This window comes from Ranitomeya imitator, chromosome 10 (genome assembly GCF_032444005.1).
Source record: "Ranitomeya imitator isolate aRanImi1 chromosome 10, aRanImi1.pri, whole genome shotgun sequence".
Lineage (NCBI taxonomy): Eukaryota > Metazoa > Chordata > Amphibia > Anura > Dendrobatidae > Ranitomeya > Ranitomeya imitator.
Genome location: NC_091291.1, coordinates 116618025 through 116636986, shown reverse-complemented (window position 1 = coordinate 116636986; position 18962 = coordinate 116618025). Strand labels below are relative to the sequence as shown.

At 44.9% G+C, this 18962-nt stretch overlaps 1 protein-coding gene across 1 annotated transcript in view; it reads left to right on the top strand.

Annotated features, from left to right (window-relative positions):
• Positions 1 to 250: 250 nt before the first annotated feature.
• Positions 251 to 18962, top strand: part of C1QTNF12 (C1q and TNF related 12) — a 70654-nt gene continuing 51942 nt past the window's right edge. The window contains exon 1 of the mRNA XM_069742557.1: positions 251 to 1330. Coding sequence (XP_069598658.1) covers positions 1160 to 1330 — 171 coding nt within the window. The 5' untranslated portion in view covers positions 251 to 1159. The remainder of the gene's footprint in view (positions 1331 to 18962) is intronic.

Sequence of the window (18962 nt, the reverse complement as noted above, 5' to 3'; positions counted from 1 at the left end):
ATGTGAAACATTTTCTCACTATTACATTTTTTTTATATATTTTTTTTCATTTCCTCAAACAGCATTTTCCCCTGGGGTTAAAAAAGAAGTTTGTATAGGTCATTAAAATGTGATTAGCATCTCTGTGGAGAAGGACTGAACTGCTTATCAGCTCTACTTTAATAGGGCTGTTAAAAAAAACTAGGATTGACAGATGAGCAGGGTGAGTTCCCTCCCTCTCCTTCAAGTAGCAGCTACAGGAAAGAAGGATATATTTGGTGAAATGAGCAGCCCCGAGAACAACTGCCAATTTGCAGTTGGGAAGAGACAGAGTAAGAGAGAAATTGAGAAAAGACTGGGACATAGAAAGAAGGAATATCCCGTCATTCTGAACTCTCAGTAAAAAGCTCCATTCTCCGAGAAATCACATGAAGACATTGCAGTAGGATGTTTTTCTTCTTCTTCACTATTACAGTGCAGATTTTTTTTTTCAGTGAGCACTTTTTTTTTTCTAACAGGGCTAATACCAGAAAGTCAAGACCTGATATTGACTTCTGAACGTTACAAGGTTTTATCCATAAAGGAACACAACTTTTATCTGTCTCAAGACTTAATGTTCAACTGAAGAACCGGCTTCCCTTAAGTGGATGGTAGGGTCACTTCACCGGACCCTGAATTTTATCCTAAAGGTGGCTACAAGTCAAATAGAAGACATCAGGTTGTGAATGTGGCCAGTTCCAGTAACAGATGAGGATGACTAGCAACCAACAGAGTTTCCGCTTCCTATTGTCCACCTAATGGGTCCACTCATTGATCATCATTACCGAGGAAGGTCTAAGTTGATGGGGCTCAGATGTGGGGGCTGAGATGTCATCCTGATCTTTTTAATGTTGAAGGCTTCATAGCCGAGTGAGTTTTAATTATACTGTTTGGACTTTTGAAGAAATTGATGGGAGAACATTTGCTTTCACCCTCCCTCCTACATGTCATGTGTAAAAAGACCTGGTGGAGTCAAGTAGATTGATGCTTTATCTTGACCTCTTTTGTCTTGGCAAGTGCTTATCTTCACAGAAGGATCACTTTCAACTTGTTTTATTCCTCTCAGCATCTTCTTGAAGGTACTTAGTGTTTTCCACAAGTTCAACTTTGTAAACTTTGAAGGATATATTCAACGAGCATAATGAGGTGCTGGGTATGGCTCCTGGTGGCCACGGTACTGTGCCAACAACTTGCAATATTCCCGGTCCTGGCAGCTAAAAAAGAACGTAAAAGGGGAAAAGATCCACCACAGTTCATTGATCCTTTTAATGTTACACTATCCAACAGTGAGGAGGTACATGAACTTGACAAGGTATGTGAGCTATGATTAAGACACCTCCACTGTCTCTTACCTTCTAAGCAAGTCAACTCACATCAGCCTTACAAAATCTCTTGTGTCCATGAGATTAATGTCGAGGGCCATCTAAGGTACCAAAAAGGACCTCAATCAAGGGAGATATTTAAAGTAGTCATAGCTTAAATCCAACATGTCATCCAAATTTTAGAGATAACTTCTCCAAGACCAACGAAGCAATGGGTTGGAGAGAAGTTACGTAATGTTTTTTTTACCAGCATTGTAGTCTAGTTACAATTTTTATGGTAAAATGCCTCCTTGATGGTAAGATGCCACTATTATGGTAAGATGCCTCTTTTATGGTAAGATGCCACCTTTATGGTAAGATACCTCTTTTATGGTAAGATGCCCCCTTTTAGGTTTGTGGTTGCAAAAGATTTTATGTTCTTCTGTGAGATCCTACTATTACATTACATTTTTTTTAACGACCTGTTTTCCAAAAAGTCTTCCTCTCTGTTTGTGGTTATGACTTATGCATTTATATATGGAGTAACCTGTCGTAAAGATATATCTTTGCTCTTCTGAAGGTTCTAGTGGAAAAGGCTTTATGCGTTTGTTGGCTGTATCAGTATACACTTTTTAATCTGCTTTTATGTTATATTGTGCTAGGATATGGTCACCTCTAATTTCTACACTTTATACTAAAGGCACAACGGTGGTTTTGGCATTATACAAAGTTAGGTAGAAGAATTATACTGTAATGTGCTTATGTTAGGTGGTATGAAAGAGTGTGAAATAAGAAAACTAGATAGTGGTTGTCACTTTAGTCATTTTTATAGACCTTTTCAAATTTTATTGATTTGGCCAACAGAAGAAACAGGTAAGAATAGCACGTGAGCCGTACGTGGTTTTTCTTTTTGGAGAACACAAGATCTTCTGTCTAGGGTTATGGCCATTTAAGTCCGGCAAATGTAAGTGAATTGACTTTTTATATTTTTTAGTTATATCTTCCCCGAATGAATGGGAGATACTGTCGGGGGGGGGGGGGGGAGGGAGTTGGGTTTCTCGAGAAAGTCTTGGTCTGGCTGTGAAGAGGAAGAGATGAGCAATGTAGTGTAAAGTCGTTGAGATAATGAGAGCGAGCGTCTGGAATGAAAGAGATGTATTTCAGGACGAGAGAGGTGTTTACGTTGTGGGAGGCACTGGAATGTAGTGGAAATATTGGACTGAGGCATGTCGGTTGCATTCGGACCAGAGAAATTGGGTTGCCAGCCTGAAGTGGTAAATAAAATATGCACAGGGGACAGATGATGAGGCTGGGAAGAGGCGAACACAAGAAGGAGATGTATAGAGACAGAAATAACTGGAAGGCTCGTAGATGTGAAGGTTTTATGGAAATAACCCATAGGCGTAGACATAGGGGAAGAAGATCTACAGATGAGTGATGTCAGAAAATACCAGGTGTCTTGAGTGATTGTGTGGAAGTAATGAATTATGAGTTACTAGAAAGAGGGTTGTAAGGAATATTATAAATATGTGCACAGACGCTATGTACACACATGGTCATCACATACCGTACACACCGTGATCACATATAGCGCCATTTTGAACATGCAATTATCAAGCATGTATCATACATTCAACCAGTTATCGTGCATATTCCACAAATATGTCGTTAAGCTATTTCATATCTGCAACTATCATATGCACACCGTACATAAAAAATAATGTGCATACCATACACGCGACTATACATCACGCAACGAAGACAGCTGTAGGCAACTTTGTTCACCGTGAACGTGGCACGAACGTTGTTAAATGATATTCCGTGAATCTGCTGTACGCACAGATCTTATGTAGAAACAGTCAGTTCTGCAAATGAGATGTATCCTGAGCCCTAGTCCCTCTGCAATCAGTTATTTGTGGGGCAGGGTTAGGGATATGGGTAAAGAAATGGGAATGGCGTAAATGTATTGTCCGATTTTTTTTTCACTGACCCATTGATTTGAATGGAAAAATTTGATCCATAACCCTGATCAAAATCGAACATCTCCTTTTCAGTTTTTTGAGGACCATAAATCTGCATAAAACCCCCCAGACATGTGAGCCACCCCATAGATAAGGCTACGTTCCCGTGATGACCGTTTGGCGAGTATTTGATGTTGTAGATTTTCTGCACCATTTCTATGCTCATTAAGTAAAAAAGCTCAGCAAAATCTCATCTTGGGAACGTAGACTAATGGGTGTATGTTCTGTTCCTGAAAAACAGACATCTAAATGAAGGAAGACACAGACACAAAGCAGACTCAAAATCTGGCAATTATTAGGTGTGAAATGGCCTCCGACCCTCACTGGCTAAGTGTGGACTCAATTCAGACTGTTGCTTTAAAGTTGGAAGTGTTCTTTTTTTGGCCTGGTTTAACCCTTTGTTTGTTTCAAAGACTTTTGATGATAATTATGACTGTAGAGTTGTGATGGTGTCTTTCTTGCATTGAAGGACCCATGGTCTCATGATCATTCTGTGCCGGTCCTCAGTGACTGCACTGTTCTGTGTGTGGACAGTGTTATACATGACATGCAGGTTTTTTTTTCAGGCGTTGTGGTGGTTCTCACCTAGAGGAGGAGTCTAGGAGGAGATATACAGGGTTTAATTTGAAGCTTGTAGGACCAAAAGCAAAATCTCCAACAAGACCACCACACAACACGTGTGAGACCTATTAATATGGGCATACAGTTAATAGAAATGTTACACCAGTCCTACCTGTCTGCCTCATATTAATGGTCTTGTAGCTGAGAAATCGTATTTTATTTCCTTATGTTAATGATTTCTTCCAGGCTCTGGGGCGTGCGGTGCTGTAAGAAATCCCTGCCTCCTGTCCTCATTATAATGCTACCCTCCTCCCATCAGCGTCAGTTACGGCATCGGAATCCCGCGCCTGTGCCCTGCACTCTTTCAGAAATACGTACCTCATCCTCCTTACTGTGGGCAGTGCACCCAGGGATCTTCTGCGTAGGCGAGTCACTGTGACCTCCGGCGTGTGCGCTGATAAGGTTCTCTCCCCACTTCCTCCCTGCATAGTCATCGCTAGGAACCATGTGTACATGGCGATGACTATGCAGGGAGGAAGTGAGGAGAGAACCTTAGCGCGCACGCCGGAGGTCACTGGAGTGGAAATCTCTGACACCCATTCAGGATTGATGCCGAGACATCCAACCACCAGAAGGACTCACTGGTATACATTTCGTGGCACTGGACCTCTACATAGAAAATCGCTTTCCTATACAGTTAAACACATAGTATGCAGTCGAACACACTTTCCGCCTCCGTCTGTTAAATGGGGGTAACTGGGAACGTTACAGTATACAGTAGGTCTGGAAAAGCGCCCAACGTAAATTGTAGGCTAGCTGGACGGACAGCTAGTCCTTTACATAAAATGAATAAATAGGAAAAAGTGGCATATGGACGGCACTGCCCCAAACAAATCCATAATCTTCAAAGAAGCCGGTATAAAATAGCATATCCTATCAGCAATAGCCATACCAAAAAAGATGTCGGGTGCAAAACCATAGAGATAGCATATGTGTTCCAGGCAGCAGAAGAAAAAAACAGGATGCACTCACCAATCTTCAAGATAGCAATTTTTATTGAGTCTTCACACGTAAAACTTTATGGCCGGGGGAAGAGGAAAGGAGCTCGTGCGAGCAGGAGGAGACGACGGCCGTTTCACGCGATCCTTGCGCTTCAACGGGACCCGCTTGCATGGAGCGGTCACCGAAGCATCGTGAGGAGCGGGAAAGGCGCCGGAATGTGAGTATATGATGATTTTTGATTTTTTAAATTATTTTTAACATTAGATCTTTTTACTATTGGCTCAGCACCACCCTACATCTCCTCCCTGGTATCAGTCTACCACCCTACCCGTGCCCTCCGCTCCGCTAATGACCTCAGGTTAGCATCCTCAATAATCAGAACCTCCCACTCCCGTCTCCAAGACTTTACACGTGCTGCGCCGATTCTTTGGAATGCACTACCTAGGTTAATACGATTAATCCCCAATCCCCACAGTTTTAAGCGTGCCCTAAAAACTCATTTGTTCAGACTGGCCTACCGCCTCAATGCATTAACCTAACGATCCCTGTGTGGCCTATTTGTAATAAAAAAAAAAAAAGGTTCCTCGCATCATGTTCTCATACACTTTATGCAGTATTAGCCCTCTGTGTCTGTACTGCTACATACTTACGCAGGTAACTGGTTCATGCAGCTTTACATGAACACCTGAGCCTTACACTATAGCTGGTCCGAATAACTAAAGCAATTGTTACCATCCACCTCTCGTGTCTCCCCTTTTCCCCATAGTTTGTAAGCTTGCGAGCAGGGCCCTCACTCCTCCTGGTATCTGTTTTGAACTGTATTTCTGTTATGCTGTAATGTCTATTGTCTGTACAAGTCCCCTCTATAATTTGTAAAGCGCTGCGGAATATGTTGGCGCTATATAAATAAAATTATTATTATTATTATTATTATTACTATTGAGGCTGCATATGCAGCCTCAATAGTAAAAAAGTTGGTCACACGGGGTTAATAGCAGCGTTAATGGAGTACGTTACACCGCGGCATAACGCGATCCATTAGCTCTGCCATTAACCCTGTGTGAGCGCTGACTGGAGGGGAGTATGGAGCGGGCACTGACTGCGGGGAGGAAGGAGTGGCCATGTTGCCGCCGGACTGCGCCGAGTCTCACATTCTCACCAGCAGCTAGTTCTGTCTTCCCGCCCTAAAGACAATAAAATCTAATACAAGATCAAAACAATAAAAATGATCTTATCACCTGCATTGGAAATATAAAATCCAGTGATACTTATTTTTTTCCAATTGGAGTATAAAAAAATGAGAAAAAATTCTACATAAAACACTTTTGCAAACAAACATCACAGGAATGACAAATTTCAGGCAAATTTGCACAAACCCCACTCACTTTTCAGCCTATTTTCTGCATTATGCACTACATCAATGGGATTCCCTAGGCTCTGGTACAATGCATCCGTCATGAACATCATGACTTATTTATTTTACTCACCTATATAGCGCCATTAATTCCACAGCACTTTACACACATTATCATCACTGTCCCTATTGGGGCTCACAATCTACATTCCCTATCAGTATGTCTTTGGAGTGTGGGAGGAAACAGGAGAACCTGGAAGAAACCCACGCAAACACGGGGAGAACATGCAAATTCCTTGCAGATGTTGTTCTTGGTGGGATTTGACCCCAGGACTTCAGCCCTACAAAGCAACAGTGCTAACCACTAAGCCATCATACAGTGCTAGCCACTGAGCCACCATACAGTGCTAATCACAGAGCCACCATACAGTGCTAGCCACTGAGCCACCATACAGTGCTAACCACTAAGCCATCATACAGTGCTAGCCACTGAGCCACCATACAGTGCTAATCACAGAGCCACCATACAGTGCTAGCCACTGAATCACCATACAGTGCTAATCACAGAGCCACCATACAGTGCTAGCCACTGAGCCATCATACAGTGCTAATCACAGAGCCACCATACAGTGCTAGCCACTGAATCACCATACAGTGCTAATCACAGAGCCACCATACAGTGCTAACCACTGAGCCATCATACAGTGCTAATCACAGAGCCACAATACAATGCTAACTACTGAATCACCATACAGTGCTAACCACGGATCCACCATACAGTGCTAACCACTGAATCACCATACAGTGCTAACCACGGATCCACCATACAGTGCTAACCACTGAATCACCATACAGTGCTAACCACGGATCCACCATACAGTGCTAACCACTACAGTGCTAACCACTGAACCACCATACAGTGCTAACCACGGATCCACCATACAGTGATAACCACTGAGCCATCATACAGTGCTAACCACCGAGCCACCATACAGTGCTAACAACTGAGCCACCATACAGTGCTAACCACCGAGCCACCATACAGTGCTAACAACTTAGCCACCATACAGTGCTAACCACTGAGCCACCATGCTGCCCTACATGACTTCTACAATAATGGAAGCCATAGTGCTAATGTGAATAGAACCTAAATATTCATCGTACAGTCAAAAATTTAGCTATGGCTACTCAAGTAAAAAAACATGTTGCATTTTCAGGGATGTTGATTGGTAAACTGCAGGTGTAGACAGGGTTTCTCGAGATTTTTTTTAAGTACTCTGTAAACAGAAAAAGAGATCAAAGCACAACCTAAGCGATGCTGTACCTACAGAAGTGGAGCATCAGGACAGTGTGAGACCCCAAATGTAGACATGGGCCCCGATTCATCATTTGCGCTTTATTAAACTCACTTTTCTTTTTTTGCCTTGTGGTATTCGCTGACATTTGCGGCGCCAACTTCTTCAAAATTGGCCCACGCGGTTTATGAGTTTGACACAAAATCAAAAATGCTCTTTAACTTTGTTTTTTTGCAACATTTAACAGCCAAAACTAGAAAATATTGTAAAAAGTTGCACGTTTGTATGTAAGTGCAATAAATTGAGTGCTCCTTAAAAAAAAAAAGCCTTACTCCAGGCAGGGATTAGAGTGAGGTACGCCAAGAAAATGTGATATTTGGTAAAAGTCGCATTTAATGAATCTTGTCTAAAACATCAGGATAAGCAAAGTTGGTGAGGAAGAATTAAAAAAAAGCGAAAAAAGAAACAACTTAAAAAGTGGGGCAAAACGATTAGAGAAGAAGACGTAAATACCTAGTTTCTCAAAAAATAAGACAGGGTCTTATTTTATTTTTTTGTTCTGAAAGATGAGTTAAGATTTTTTTTTCCCCATGAACAACAATCCACATATATTCTTGAGCAAAAAAATCAACATTTATTAAAATATATTCATGTCATCGCTCACACACTGCACATACACATGAAGACATACATACTGCACATACGGTACAGGCCATCCTGTCTCCCCTTCGGTTCCTCTAGACCAGAGGTCCCCAACCGCCGGTCCGCGGACCAGGACCGGGCCGTTGGGGTTTTTCAGCCGGTCCGCGGCGCCGCTGACAGCTAGCTTCGTGGCCCTGCACCTGGTCAGAGCACGCTCTGTGACAGCTCGCAGCTCCCGGCAGAGAACATTATGCAGGACGGGGCGGGGCGTCAGGCGGGTCTTAGTGACACAGCCCTCCTGCGCAGCATGGTGTGTTCCTGACGGGGTGGGGCGGCAGGCTCTCCTCACTGACACGCCCAGTGGCGTATCTAGGGGGGCGCAGCCGGCAGGGGGGCGCAGTCGGGCCGCCTCATTCGGCGGTCCGCAGTGTCTCCCCTGGCGGCTGCATTCTGCCGCCCCCGGTCAGGGAGTCAGCTGTTCTCTGTGCCGACTGTCAAGCTGACAGCCGGCACAGAGAAGCTGCAGAGCGCCGGCTCCCAACAAGTGCAGAGGTGGAGGGGAGCCCCTGCAGGGTGGCTGTGACGGGCAGGGAGAAATCCCTGCAGCTCCACTGCCCAGCGATCTGTCTTCCTGCTTCCTCTCACGTCATCATTCAGCGGCCGGCTGTGTCAGAGGAAGGCAATGAGATGCTGTGGGAGAGTGCGAGGAGAGGTGAGAGGGGTGTGTGAATGTGTGTGTGAGAATGTGTGTGTGAGAATGTGTGTGTGAATGTGTGTGTGTGATTGTGTGTGTGAGAATGTGTGTGTGTGAGAATCACATTCTCATTATAAATGTCATAATTATATGATAAGTATGCACTAAGCTCCACCCCTCCATAACTCCACCCCCATATGACCAGAGCCCCGCACCTGCCCCACCCCCACCCCACCGGGCCATGGAAAACTGGTCTTGCTTAAAGCCGGTCCCTGGTGCAAAAAAGGTTGGGGACCTCTTCTCTAGACTACTGCAGTTAAAGGACCTTTGGAGCCATTATGGTCGTATGAACGTGATGTCACTAAAGGTCCTTATGCTCAGAATAGAAATGCTAGATGTCCCTAAGAGATTGGGAGACCTGAGAAATTTCCAAGATTACCCCTTCCTCCTATAATGCCAGCCCTGCATACCAGCTTTTCTCCTCTTTACTTCCTCTAGACTACTGCAGTTAAAAGACCTTTGATGTCATCATGGTAACATGACTGTGATATTATCAAAGGTCCATAAGCAGTTTTAACCTCGGAATAGAAATGTTTGGGTCCTCTAAGAGAGTGGGGACCCTGGGTAATTGACCAGTTTGCTTCACACCCCCAAACACTGGTTCTGGCTGTAACTAGGGCTTATTTTTGGAGTAGGGCTTATATTTCAAGAATACTCTTAACCCCTTCATGACCCAGCCTATTTGGCCCACAGCGCCCACTGCCCCTCTTAGCTGCTCAACCCTGCTCCTCCAAAACCAGCTTCTCCACCATGACAGAAGATCAGCTCTCCACCCTCCTGTCAAGATCACACCTCACCACCTGCACGCTTGACCCGCTCCCATCCCACCTCATCCCTAACCTTTCCACGGTCTTCATCCCAACCCTAACACACCTCTTCAACCTCTCACTCACAACAGGTGTCTTTCCCTCATCCTTCAAGCATGCCAAGATCACACCCATCCTCAAAAAGCCCTCCCTCGACCCATCCTCTGTGTCTAGCTATCGCCCAATATCTCTTCTCCCTTATGCCTCCAAATTGCTGGAGCAACATGTCCATCTTGAACTGTCCTCCCACTTCTCCTCCTGCTCCCTCTTTGATCGGTTACAATCAGGCTTCCGTTCCCATCACTCAACTGAAACTGCCCTAACTAAAGTCACCAATGACCTACTAACTGCCAGGAGCAAGCGACACTACTCTGTCCTCCTTCTCCTGGACTTGTCTTCTGCCTTTGACACTGTAGACCACTCCCTTTTGCTACAAATCCTCTCATCCCTTGGCATCACAGACTTGGCCCTTTCCTGGATCTCGTCATATCTGACAGACCGAACATTCAGTGTCTCCCTCCCCCACACCACCTCCTCACTTCGCCCCTTGTCAGTCGGTGTTCCTCAAGGCTCTGTTCTAGGACCCCTACTCTTCTCCATCTACACTTTCGGCCTGGGACAGCTCATAGAATCCCACGGTATGCAGTACCATCTCTACGCTGACGACACGCAGATCTACCTCTCCGGACCTGACCTCTCCTCCTTGCTTACCAAAATCCCGCACTGTCTGTCTGCCATTTCAGCCTTCTTTTCTGCTCGCTTTCTACAACTGAACATGGACAAAACAGAATTCATCATCTTTCCCCCATCTCACTCTACCCCTCCACCAGACCTATCCATCAATGTCAATGGCTGCTCACTATCCCCAGTCCCACACGCCCGGTGCCTCGGGGTGATCCTCGACTCTGCCCTCTCTTTCAAGCCACATATCCAAGCCCTTGCCTCCTCCTGTCGTCTCAAACTCAAAAATATTTCCCGGATCCGTGCTTTCCTTGACCGCAACACTGCAAAAACGCTAGTGCATGCCCTTATCATCTCCCGCCTCGACTACTGCAACCTCCTACTCTCTGGACTCCCCTCTAGCACTCTGGCACCACTCCAATCCATCCTACACTCTGCTGCCCGACTAATCCACCTGTCCCCCCGCTATTCCCCAGCCTCTCCCCTGTGTCAAGCCCTTCACTGGCTTCCTATCGCCCAGAGACTCCAGTTCAAAACCCTCACACTGACATACAAAGCCATCCACAACCTGTCTCCTCCATACATCTGTGACATGGTCTCCCGGTACCTACCTACACGCGACCTCCGATCCTCCCAAGACCTCCTTCTCTACTCCCCTCTCATCTCTTCTTCCCATAACCGCATTCAAGACTTCTCCGTGCTTCCCCCATACTCTGGAACTCTCTACCCCAACACATCAGACTCTCGCCTAACATAGAAACCTTCAAAAAGAACCTGAAGACCCACCTCTTCCGACTAGCCTACAGCCTGCAGTGATCCTCAACCTACTGAACAGCCGCGCAACCTGCCCTACCCTCTCCTAGTGTATCCTCACCCACCCCCTGCAGACTGTGAGCCCTCGCGGGCAGGGTCCTCCCTCCTTATGTACTCGTGTGCCTTGTTATCTGCTCATGTTTAATGTATTTGTCTATATCTGCCCCGTATTCACATGTAAAGCGCCATGGAATAAATGGCGCTATAAAAATGTATAATAATAATAATAATAATAATAAAAAGACCTTGCCGTTTTTTGCAATTCTGACCAGTGTCCCTTTATGAGGTAATAACTCAGGAACGCTTCAACGGATCCTAGCGGTTCTGAGATTGTTTTTTCGTGACATATTGGGCTTCATGTTAGTGGTAAATTTAGGTCAATAAATTATGCGTTTATTTGTGATAAAAACGGAAATTTGGCGAAAATTTTGAAAATTTCGCAATTTTCACATTTTGAATTTTTATTCTGTTAAACCAGAGAGATATGTGACACAAAATAGTTAATAAATAACATTTCCCACATGTTTACTTTACATCAGCACAATTTTGGAAACAAAATTTTTTTTTGTTAGGAAGTTATAAGGGTTAAAATTTGACCAGCGATTTCTCATTTTTACAACGAAATTTACAAAACCATTTTTTTTAGGGACCACCTCACATTTGAAGTCAGTTTGAGGGGTCTATATGGCTGAAAATACCCAAAAGTGACACCATTCTAAAAACTGCACCCCTCAAGGTACTCAAAAACACATTCAAGAAGTTTATTAACCCTTCAGGTGCTTCACAGCAGCAGAAGCAACATGGAAGGAAAAAATGAACATTTAACTTTTTAGTCACAAAAATTATCTTTTAGCAACAATTTTTTTTATTTTCCCAATGGTAAAAGGAGAAACTGAACCACGAAAGTTGTTGTCCAATTTGTCCTGAGTACGCTGATACCTCATATGTGGGGGTAAACCACTGTTTGGGCACACGGCAGGGCTTGAAAGGGAAGGAGCGCCATTTGACTTTTTGAATCAAAAATTGGCTCCACTCTTTAGCGGACACCATGTCACGTTTGGAGAGCCCCCGTGTGCCTAAAAATTGGAGCTCCCCCACAAGTGACCCCATTTTGGAAACAAGACACCCCAAGGAACTTATCTAGATGCATAGTGAGCACTTTGAACCCCCAGGTGCTTCACAAATTGATCCGTAAAAATGAAAAAGTACTTTTTTTTCACAAAAAGATTTTTTAGCCTCAATTTTTTCATTTTCACATGGGCAACAGGATAAAATGGATCCTAAAATGTGTTGGGCAATTTCTCCTGAGTACACCAATACCTCACATGTGGGGGTAAACCACTGTTTGGGCACATGGTAAGGCTCGGAAGGGAAGGAGCGCCATTTGACTTTTTGAATGAAAAATTATTTCCATCATTAGCGGACACCATGTCGCGTTTGGATAGCTCCTGTGTGCCTAAACATTGGCGCTCCCCCACAAGTGACCCCATTTTGGAAACTAGACCCCCCAAGGAACTTATTTAGATGCCTAGTGAGCACTTTAAACCCTCAGGTGCTTCACAAATTGATCTGTAAAAATGAAAAAGTACTTTTTTTTCACAAAAAAATTCTTTTCGCCTCAATTTTTTCATTTTCACATGGGCAGTAGGATAAAATGGATCATAAAATTTGTTGGGCAATTTCTCCCGAGTACGCCGATAACTCATATGTGGGGGTAAACCACTGTTTGGGCACTCGGCAGGGCTCGGAAGGGAAGGCGCGCCATTTGACTTTTTGAATGGAAAATTAGGTCCAATTGTTAGCGGACACCATGTCGCGTTTGGAGAGCCCCTGTGTGCCTAAACATTGGAGCTCCCCCACAAGTGACCCCATTTTGGAAACTAGTCCCCCCAAGGAACTTATCTAAATGCATATTGAGCACTTTAAACCCCCAGGTGCTTCACAGAAGTTTATAATGCAGAGCCATGAAAATAAAAAATAATTTTTCTTTCCTCAAAAATGATTTTTTAGCCTGGAATTTCCTATTTTGCCAAGGATAATAGGAGAAATTGGACCCCAAATATTGTTGTCCAGTTTGTCCTGAGTAGGCTGATACCCCATATGTGGGGGTAAACCACTGTTTGGGCGCACGGCAGGGCTCGGAAGGGATGGCACGCCATTTGGCTTTTTAAATGGAAAATTAGCTCCAATCATTAGCGGACACCATGTCACGTTTGGAGAGCCCCTGTGTGCCTAAACATTGGAGATCCCCCAGAAATGACCCCATTTTGGAAACTAGACCCCCAAAGGAACTAATCTAGATGTGTGGTGAGGACTTTGAACCCCCAAGTGCTTCACAGAAGTTTATAACGCAGAGCCATGAAAATAAAAAAAAAAATTATTTTCTCAAAAATGATCTTTTAGCCTGCAATTTTTTATTTTCCCAAGGGTAACAGGAGAAATTTGACCCCAAAAGTTGTTGCCCAGTTTCTCCTGAGTACGCTGATACCCCATATGTGGGGGTAAATCAGTGTTTGGGCACATGCCGGGGCTCGGAAGTGAAGTAGTGACGTTTTGAAATGCAGACTTTGATGGAATGCTCTGTGGGCGTCACGTTGCGTTTGCAGAGCCCCTGATGTGGCTTAACAGTAGAAACCCCCCACAAGTGACCCCATTTTGGAAACTAGACCCCCAAAGGAACTTATCTAGATGTGTGGTGAGCACTTTGAACCCCCAAGTGCTTCATAGAAGTTTATAATGCAGAGCCGTGAAAATAATAAATACGTTTTCTTTCCTCAAAAATAATTATTTAGCCCAGAATTTTTTATTTTCCCAAGGGTTACAGGAGAAATTGGACCCCAAAAGTTGTTGTCCAGTTTCTCCTGAGTACGCTGATACCCCATGTGTGGGGGTAAACCACTGTTTGGGCACACGTCGGGGCTCAGAAGGGAAGTAGTGACGTTTTGAAATGCAGACTTTGATGGAATGCTCTGTGGGCGTCACGTTGTGTTTGCAGAGCCCCTGATGTGGCTTAACAGTAGAAACCCCCCACAAGTGACCCCATTTTGGAAACTAGACCCCGAAAGGAACTTATCTAGATGTGTGGTGAGCACTTTGAACCCCCAAGTGCTTCATAGAAGTTTATAATGCAGAGCCGTGAAAATAATAAATACGTTTTCTTTCCTCAAAAATAATTATTTAGCCCAGAATTTTTTAATTTTCCCAAGGGTAACAGGAGAAATTTGACCCCAATATTTGTTGTCCAGTTTCTCCTGAGTACGGTGATACCCCATATGTGGGGGTAAACTACTGTTTGGGCACATGCCGGGGCTCGGAATTGAAGTAGTGACGTTTTGAAATGCAGACTTTGATGGAATGCTCTGCGGGCGTCACGTTGCGTTTGCAGAGCCCCTGATGTGCCTAAACAGTAGAAACCCCCCACAAGTGACCCCATTTTGGAAACTAGACCCCGAAAGGAACTTATCTAGATGTGTGGTGAGCACTTTGAACCCCCAAGTGCTTCATAGAAGTTTATAATGCAGAGCCGTGAAAATAATAAATACGTTTTCTTTCCTCAAAAATAATTATTTAGCCCAGAATTTTTTATTTTCCCAAGGGTTACAGGAGAAATTGGACCCCAAAAGTTGTTGTCCAGTTTCTCCTGAGTACGCTGATACCCCATGTGTGGGGGTAAACCACTGTTTGGGCACACGTCGGGGCTCAGAAGGGAAGTAGTGACTTTTGAAATGCAGACTTTGATGGAATGGTCTGCGGGCGTCACATTGCGTTTGCAGAGCCCCTGGTGTGCCTAAACAGTAGAAACCCCCCACAAGTGACCCCATTTTAGAAACTAGACCCCCCAAGGAACTTATCTAGATATATGGTGAGCACTTTGAACCCCCAAGTGCTTCACAGACGTTTACAACGCAGAGCCGTGAAAATAAAAAATCATTTTTCTTTCCTCAAAAATTTTGTTTTAGCAAGCATTTTTTTAGATTCACAAGGGTAACAGGAGAAATTGGACCCCAGTAATTGTTGCGCAGTTTATCCTGAGTATGCTGGTACCCCATATGTGGGGGTAAACCACTGTTTGGGCACACGTCAGGGCTCGGAAGTGAGGGAGCACCATTTGACTTTTTGAATACGAGATTGGCTGGAATCAATGGTGGCGCCATGTTGCGTTTGGAGACCACTGATATGCCTAAACAGTGGTAACCCCTCAATTCTACCTCCAACACTAACCCCCCCACACCCCTAACTCTAATCCCAACTGTAGCCATAACCCTAATCACAACCCTAACCACAACCCTAATTCCAACCCTAACCCTAAGGCTATGTGCCCACGTTGCGGATTCGTGTGAGATATTTCCGCACCATTTTTGAAAAATCCGCGGGTAAAAGGCACTGCGTTTTACCTGTGGATTTTCCGCGGATTTCCAGTGTTTTTTGTGCGGATTTCACCTGCGGATTCCTATTGAGGATCAGGTGTAAAACGCTGCGGAATCCGCACAAAGAATTGACATGCTGCGGAAAATACAACGCAGCGTTTCCGCGCGGTATTTTCCGCACCATGGGCACAGCGGATTTGGTTTTTCATATGTTTACATGGTACTGTACAACTGATGGAACACTGCTGCGAATCCGCAGCGGCCAATCCGCAGCCAAATCTGCACCGTGTGCACATGGCCTAATTCTAAAGGTATGTGCACATGCTGCGGAAAAGCAGCAGTTTCCCATGAGCTTACAGTTCAATGTAAACCTACGGGAAACAAAAATCGCTGTACACACGCTGCGGAAAAACTGCACGGAAACGCAGCGGTTTACATTCCGCAGCATGTCACTTCTTTGTGCGGATTCCGCAGCGGTTTTACAACTGCTCCAATAGAAAATCGCAATTGTAAAACCGCAGTGAAATGTGCAGAAAAAACGCGGTAAATCCGCCATAAATCCGCAGCGGTTTAGCACTGCGGATTTATCAAATCCGCAGCGGAAAAATCCGCAGAGGACCAGAATACGTGTGCACATACCGAAACCCTAACCCTAGCCCTAACCCTAGCCCTAACCCTAGCCCTAACCCTACCCCTAACCCTAACCCTACCCCTAACCCTAACCCTACCCCTAACCCTACCCCTAACCCTAACCCTACCCCTAACCCTAACCCTACCCCTAACCCTAGCCCTAACCCTAGCCCTAACCCTACCCCTAACCCTAACCCTACCCCTAACCCTAACCCTACCCCTAACCCTAACCCTATTCTAACATTAGTGGAAAAAAAAAATGTCTTTATTTTTTTATTGTCCCTACCTATGGGGGTGACAAAGGGGGGGTCATTTATTATTTTTTTTATTTTGATCACTGAGATACAATCTATCTCAGTGATCAAAATGCACTTTGGAACGAATCTGCCGGCCGGCAGATTCGGCGGGCGTACTGCGCATGCGCCCGCCATTTTGGAAGATGGCGGCGCCCAGGGAGAAGACGGACGGGACCCCGGCAGGATCGGTAAGTATGATGGGGTGGGGGGGACCACGGGGGGGATCGGAGCACGGGGGGGGGGGAATCGGAGCACGGCAGGCGTGGAACGGAGCACGGGGGGGCTGGAACGGAGCACGGGGGGGCTGGAACGGAGCACGGGGGGGTGGAACGGAGCACGGGGGGGGGTGGATCGGAGTGCAGGGGGGGTGATTGTAGCACGGGGGGGTGATTGTAGCACGGGGGGGTGATTGGAGCACGGGGGGAGCGGACAAGAGCACGGGGGGGAGCGGAGCACTGGATGGAGGGGGAGCCGGAGCAGTGTACCGGCCAGATCGGGGGGCTGGGGGGGCGATCGGTGGGGTGGGGTGGGGGCACACTAGTATTTCCAGCCATGGCCGATGATATTGCAGCATCGGCCATGGCTGGATTGTAATATTTCACCCGTTATAATGGGTGAAATATTACAAATTGCTCTGATTGGCAGCTTCACTTTCAACAGCCAATCAGAGCGATCGTAGCCACGAGGGGGTGAAGCCACCCCCCCTGGGCTAAACTACCACTCCCCCTGTCCCTGCAGATCGGGTGAAATGGGAGTTAACCCTTTCACCCGGCCTGCAGGGACGCGATCTTTCCATGACGCCACATAGGCGTCATGGGTCGGAATGGCACCGACTTTCATGACGCCTACGTGGCGTCATGGGTCGGGAAGGGGTTAAATTCCTTATTTTCGAGGAAAGTCTTATATTTGGGGAAAGACTAAACTAAAAACACTAAAAAGTGTCAAAACTGGAGAAACCTCAATGTTGAATCGGGGCCATGGTGTGCACCCTTGGTGTACACATGCAAATGGTTAACAAATTTGGATTCAGATACTAAATCCAATCCCAAGAAGGACATTTACACGTGACAAGAGTTTCCGTTTTTTACAATGAAGGAGAGGTTCTTAGGGTCACTGTAATTGCCCCAAATATCGGACTTTTAGACCAGGATAAACAAATATTTCTGTTGCCATTTTTTCTTAGCTTTTTTTAGATAGGCAACTTTGAACATCATTCATGTATGATGTTACAGCTTACTTTCTAGGTATTTTGGCCACTCTTTATAAATATCACTAGTGTAAGGAGCGATCACACTACATGGCGAGTTCAAGGAGATAAACTATGATCAAACCAATGGAATACCATAGGGCCATCCTTGCTCTTGTAAGTTCAGTCTGTGATGATATTTCTTGACCACAGTAGAAGTCATCCATTGACATTGTTCTGAAGACTAAACAAAACTGGCTGCTATCTTGTGGACACCAGAATAAGATATCTTCTGAATGAAGAACATGGGGAAAGGAGCTCTCCAATTTCAAGTGGAAGTCTACGTCAGACTAGATGTTTGAGTTTGCTACTTTTGTTGACCTGTATCATGGTCCTAGTTTTGGGCTATGGAGAATTCTGTAGGACCGAATATTATCGTGTCCTTCAGCAATCAGCGCAAATATGTAAAAGGGGTTGTCCTGTCTCAGAAGTAAAGTCTGCAGCCATTTCTGAAACCGGACAAATTTCCCTGCAGAACCACGAAAGGATAGATGAGGCATTGCACAGTGTCCATTCATAACATTAGATCAACCAGATCATCAAGTCCACCAGAGCAAGAGATGGTCTTTGTTACTGCTCTGCACTATGACCGAGAGATAAAGATCCCAGAACTCTTTTAACTCAGAAATTCCCAATAAGGTATATGAAAAAAGTTTTCCAAGCTTGATAGCCTCTCTAATCAGACCTATCGTTCATCAAGACGAATGATTCCCATTATGATGTGAGTACAAGCCGTGCTCTTCATGATTTGGAACATTTTAGAGCTTTGCGATCCATTGGCACACATAAGTGTCTGTGTAGACGAGGGCTCGGAGACACGGCACGTCAGACAAAATATTTAAATTAACTTGATAGTATTTACTCCTATTGGTAAATTATATGTGCAGTGATCCCAAGCCTGAGATTGAGAATAAAAACGATAACAGATATGAGTGTTGGGCTAATACATTGTATAAATATTATTCCTTAAAAGAATTTTTGGAGAAGAAAAGCTGATCGGTGCCATTGTTTACCTAGAAACATTGTCTGTGGGTGTGGGGAGATATTTGAAACTTTGAACAAATAATGTATATTTTTACTTTTTGGACAGGTGTCATCGGGGATTATTCTGGTTCATAAATGATAAAAAAAGCAGATCTGCTGAGTGTAAATCAATGAGGGCTATTCTAAAGGGA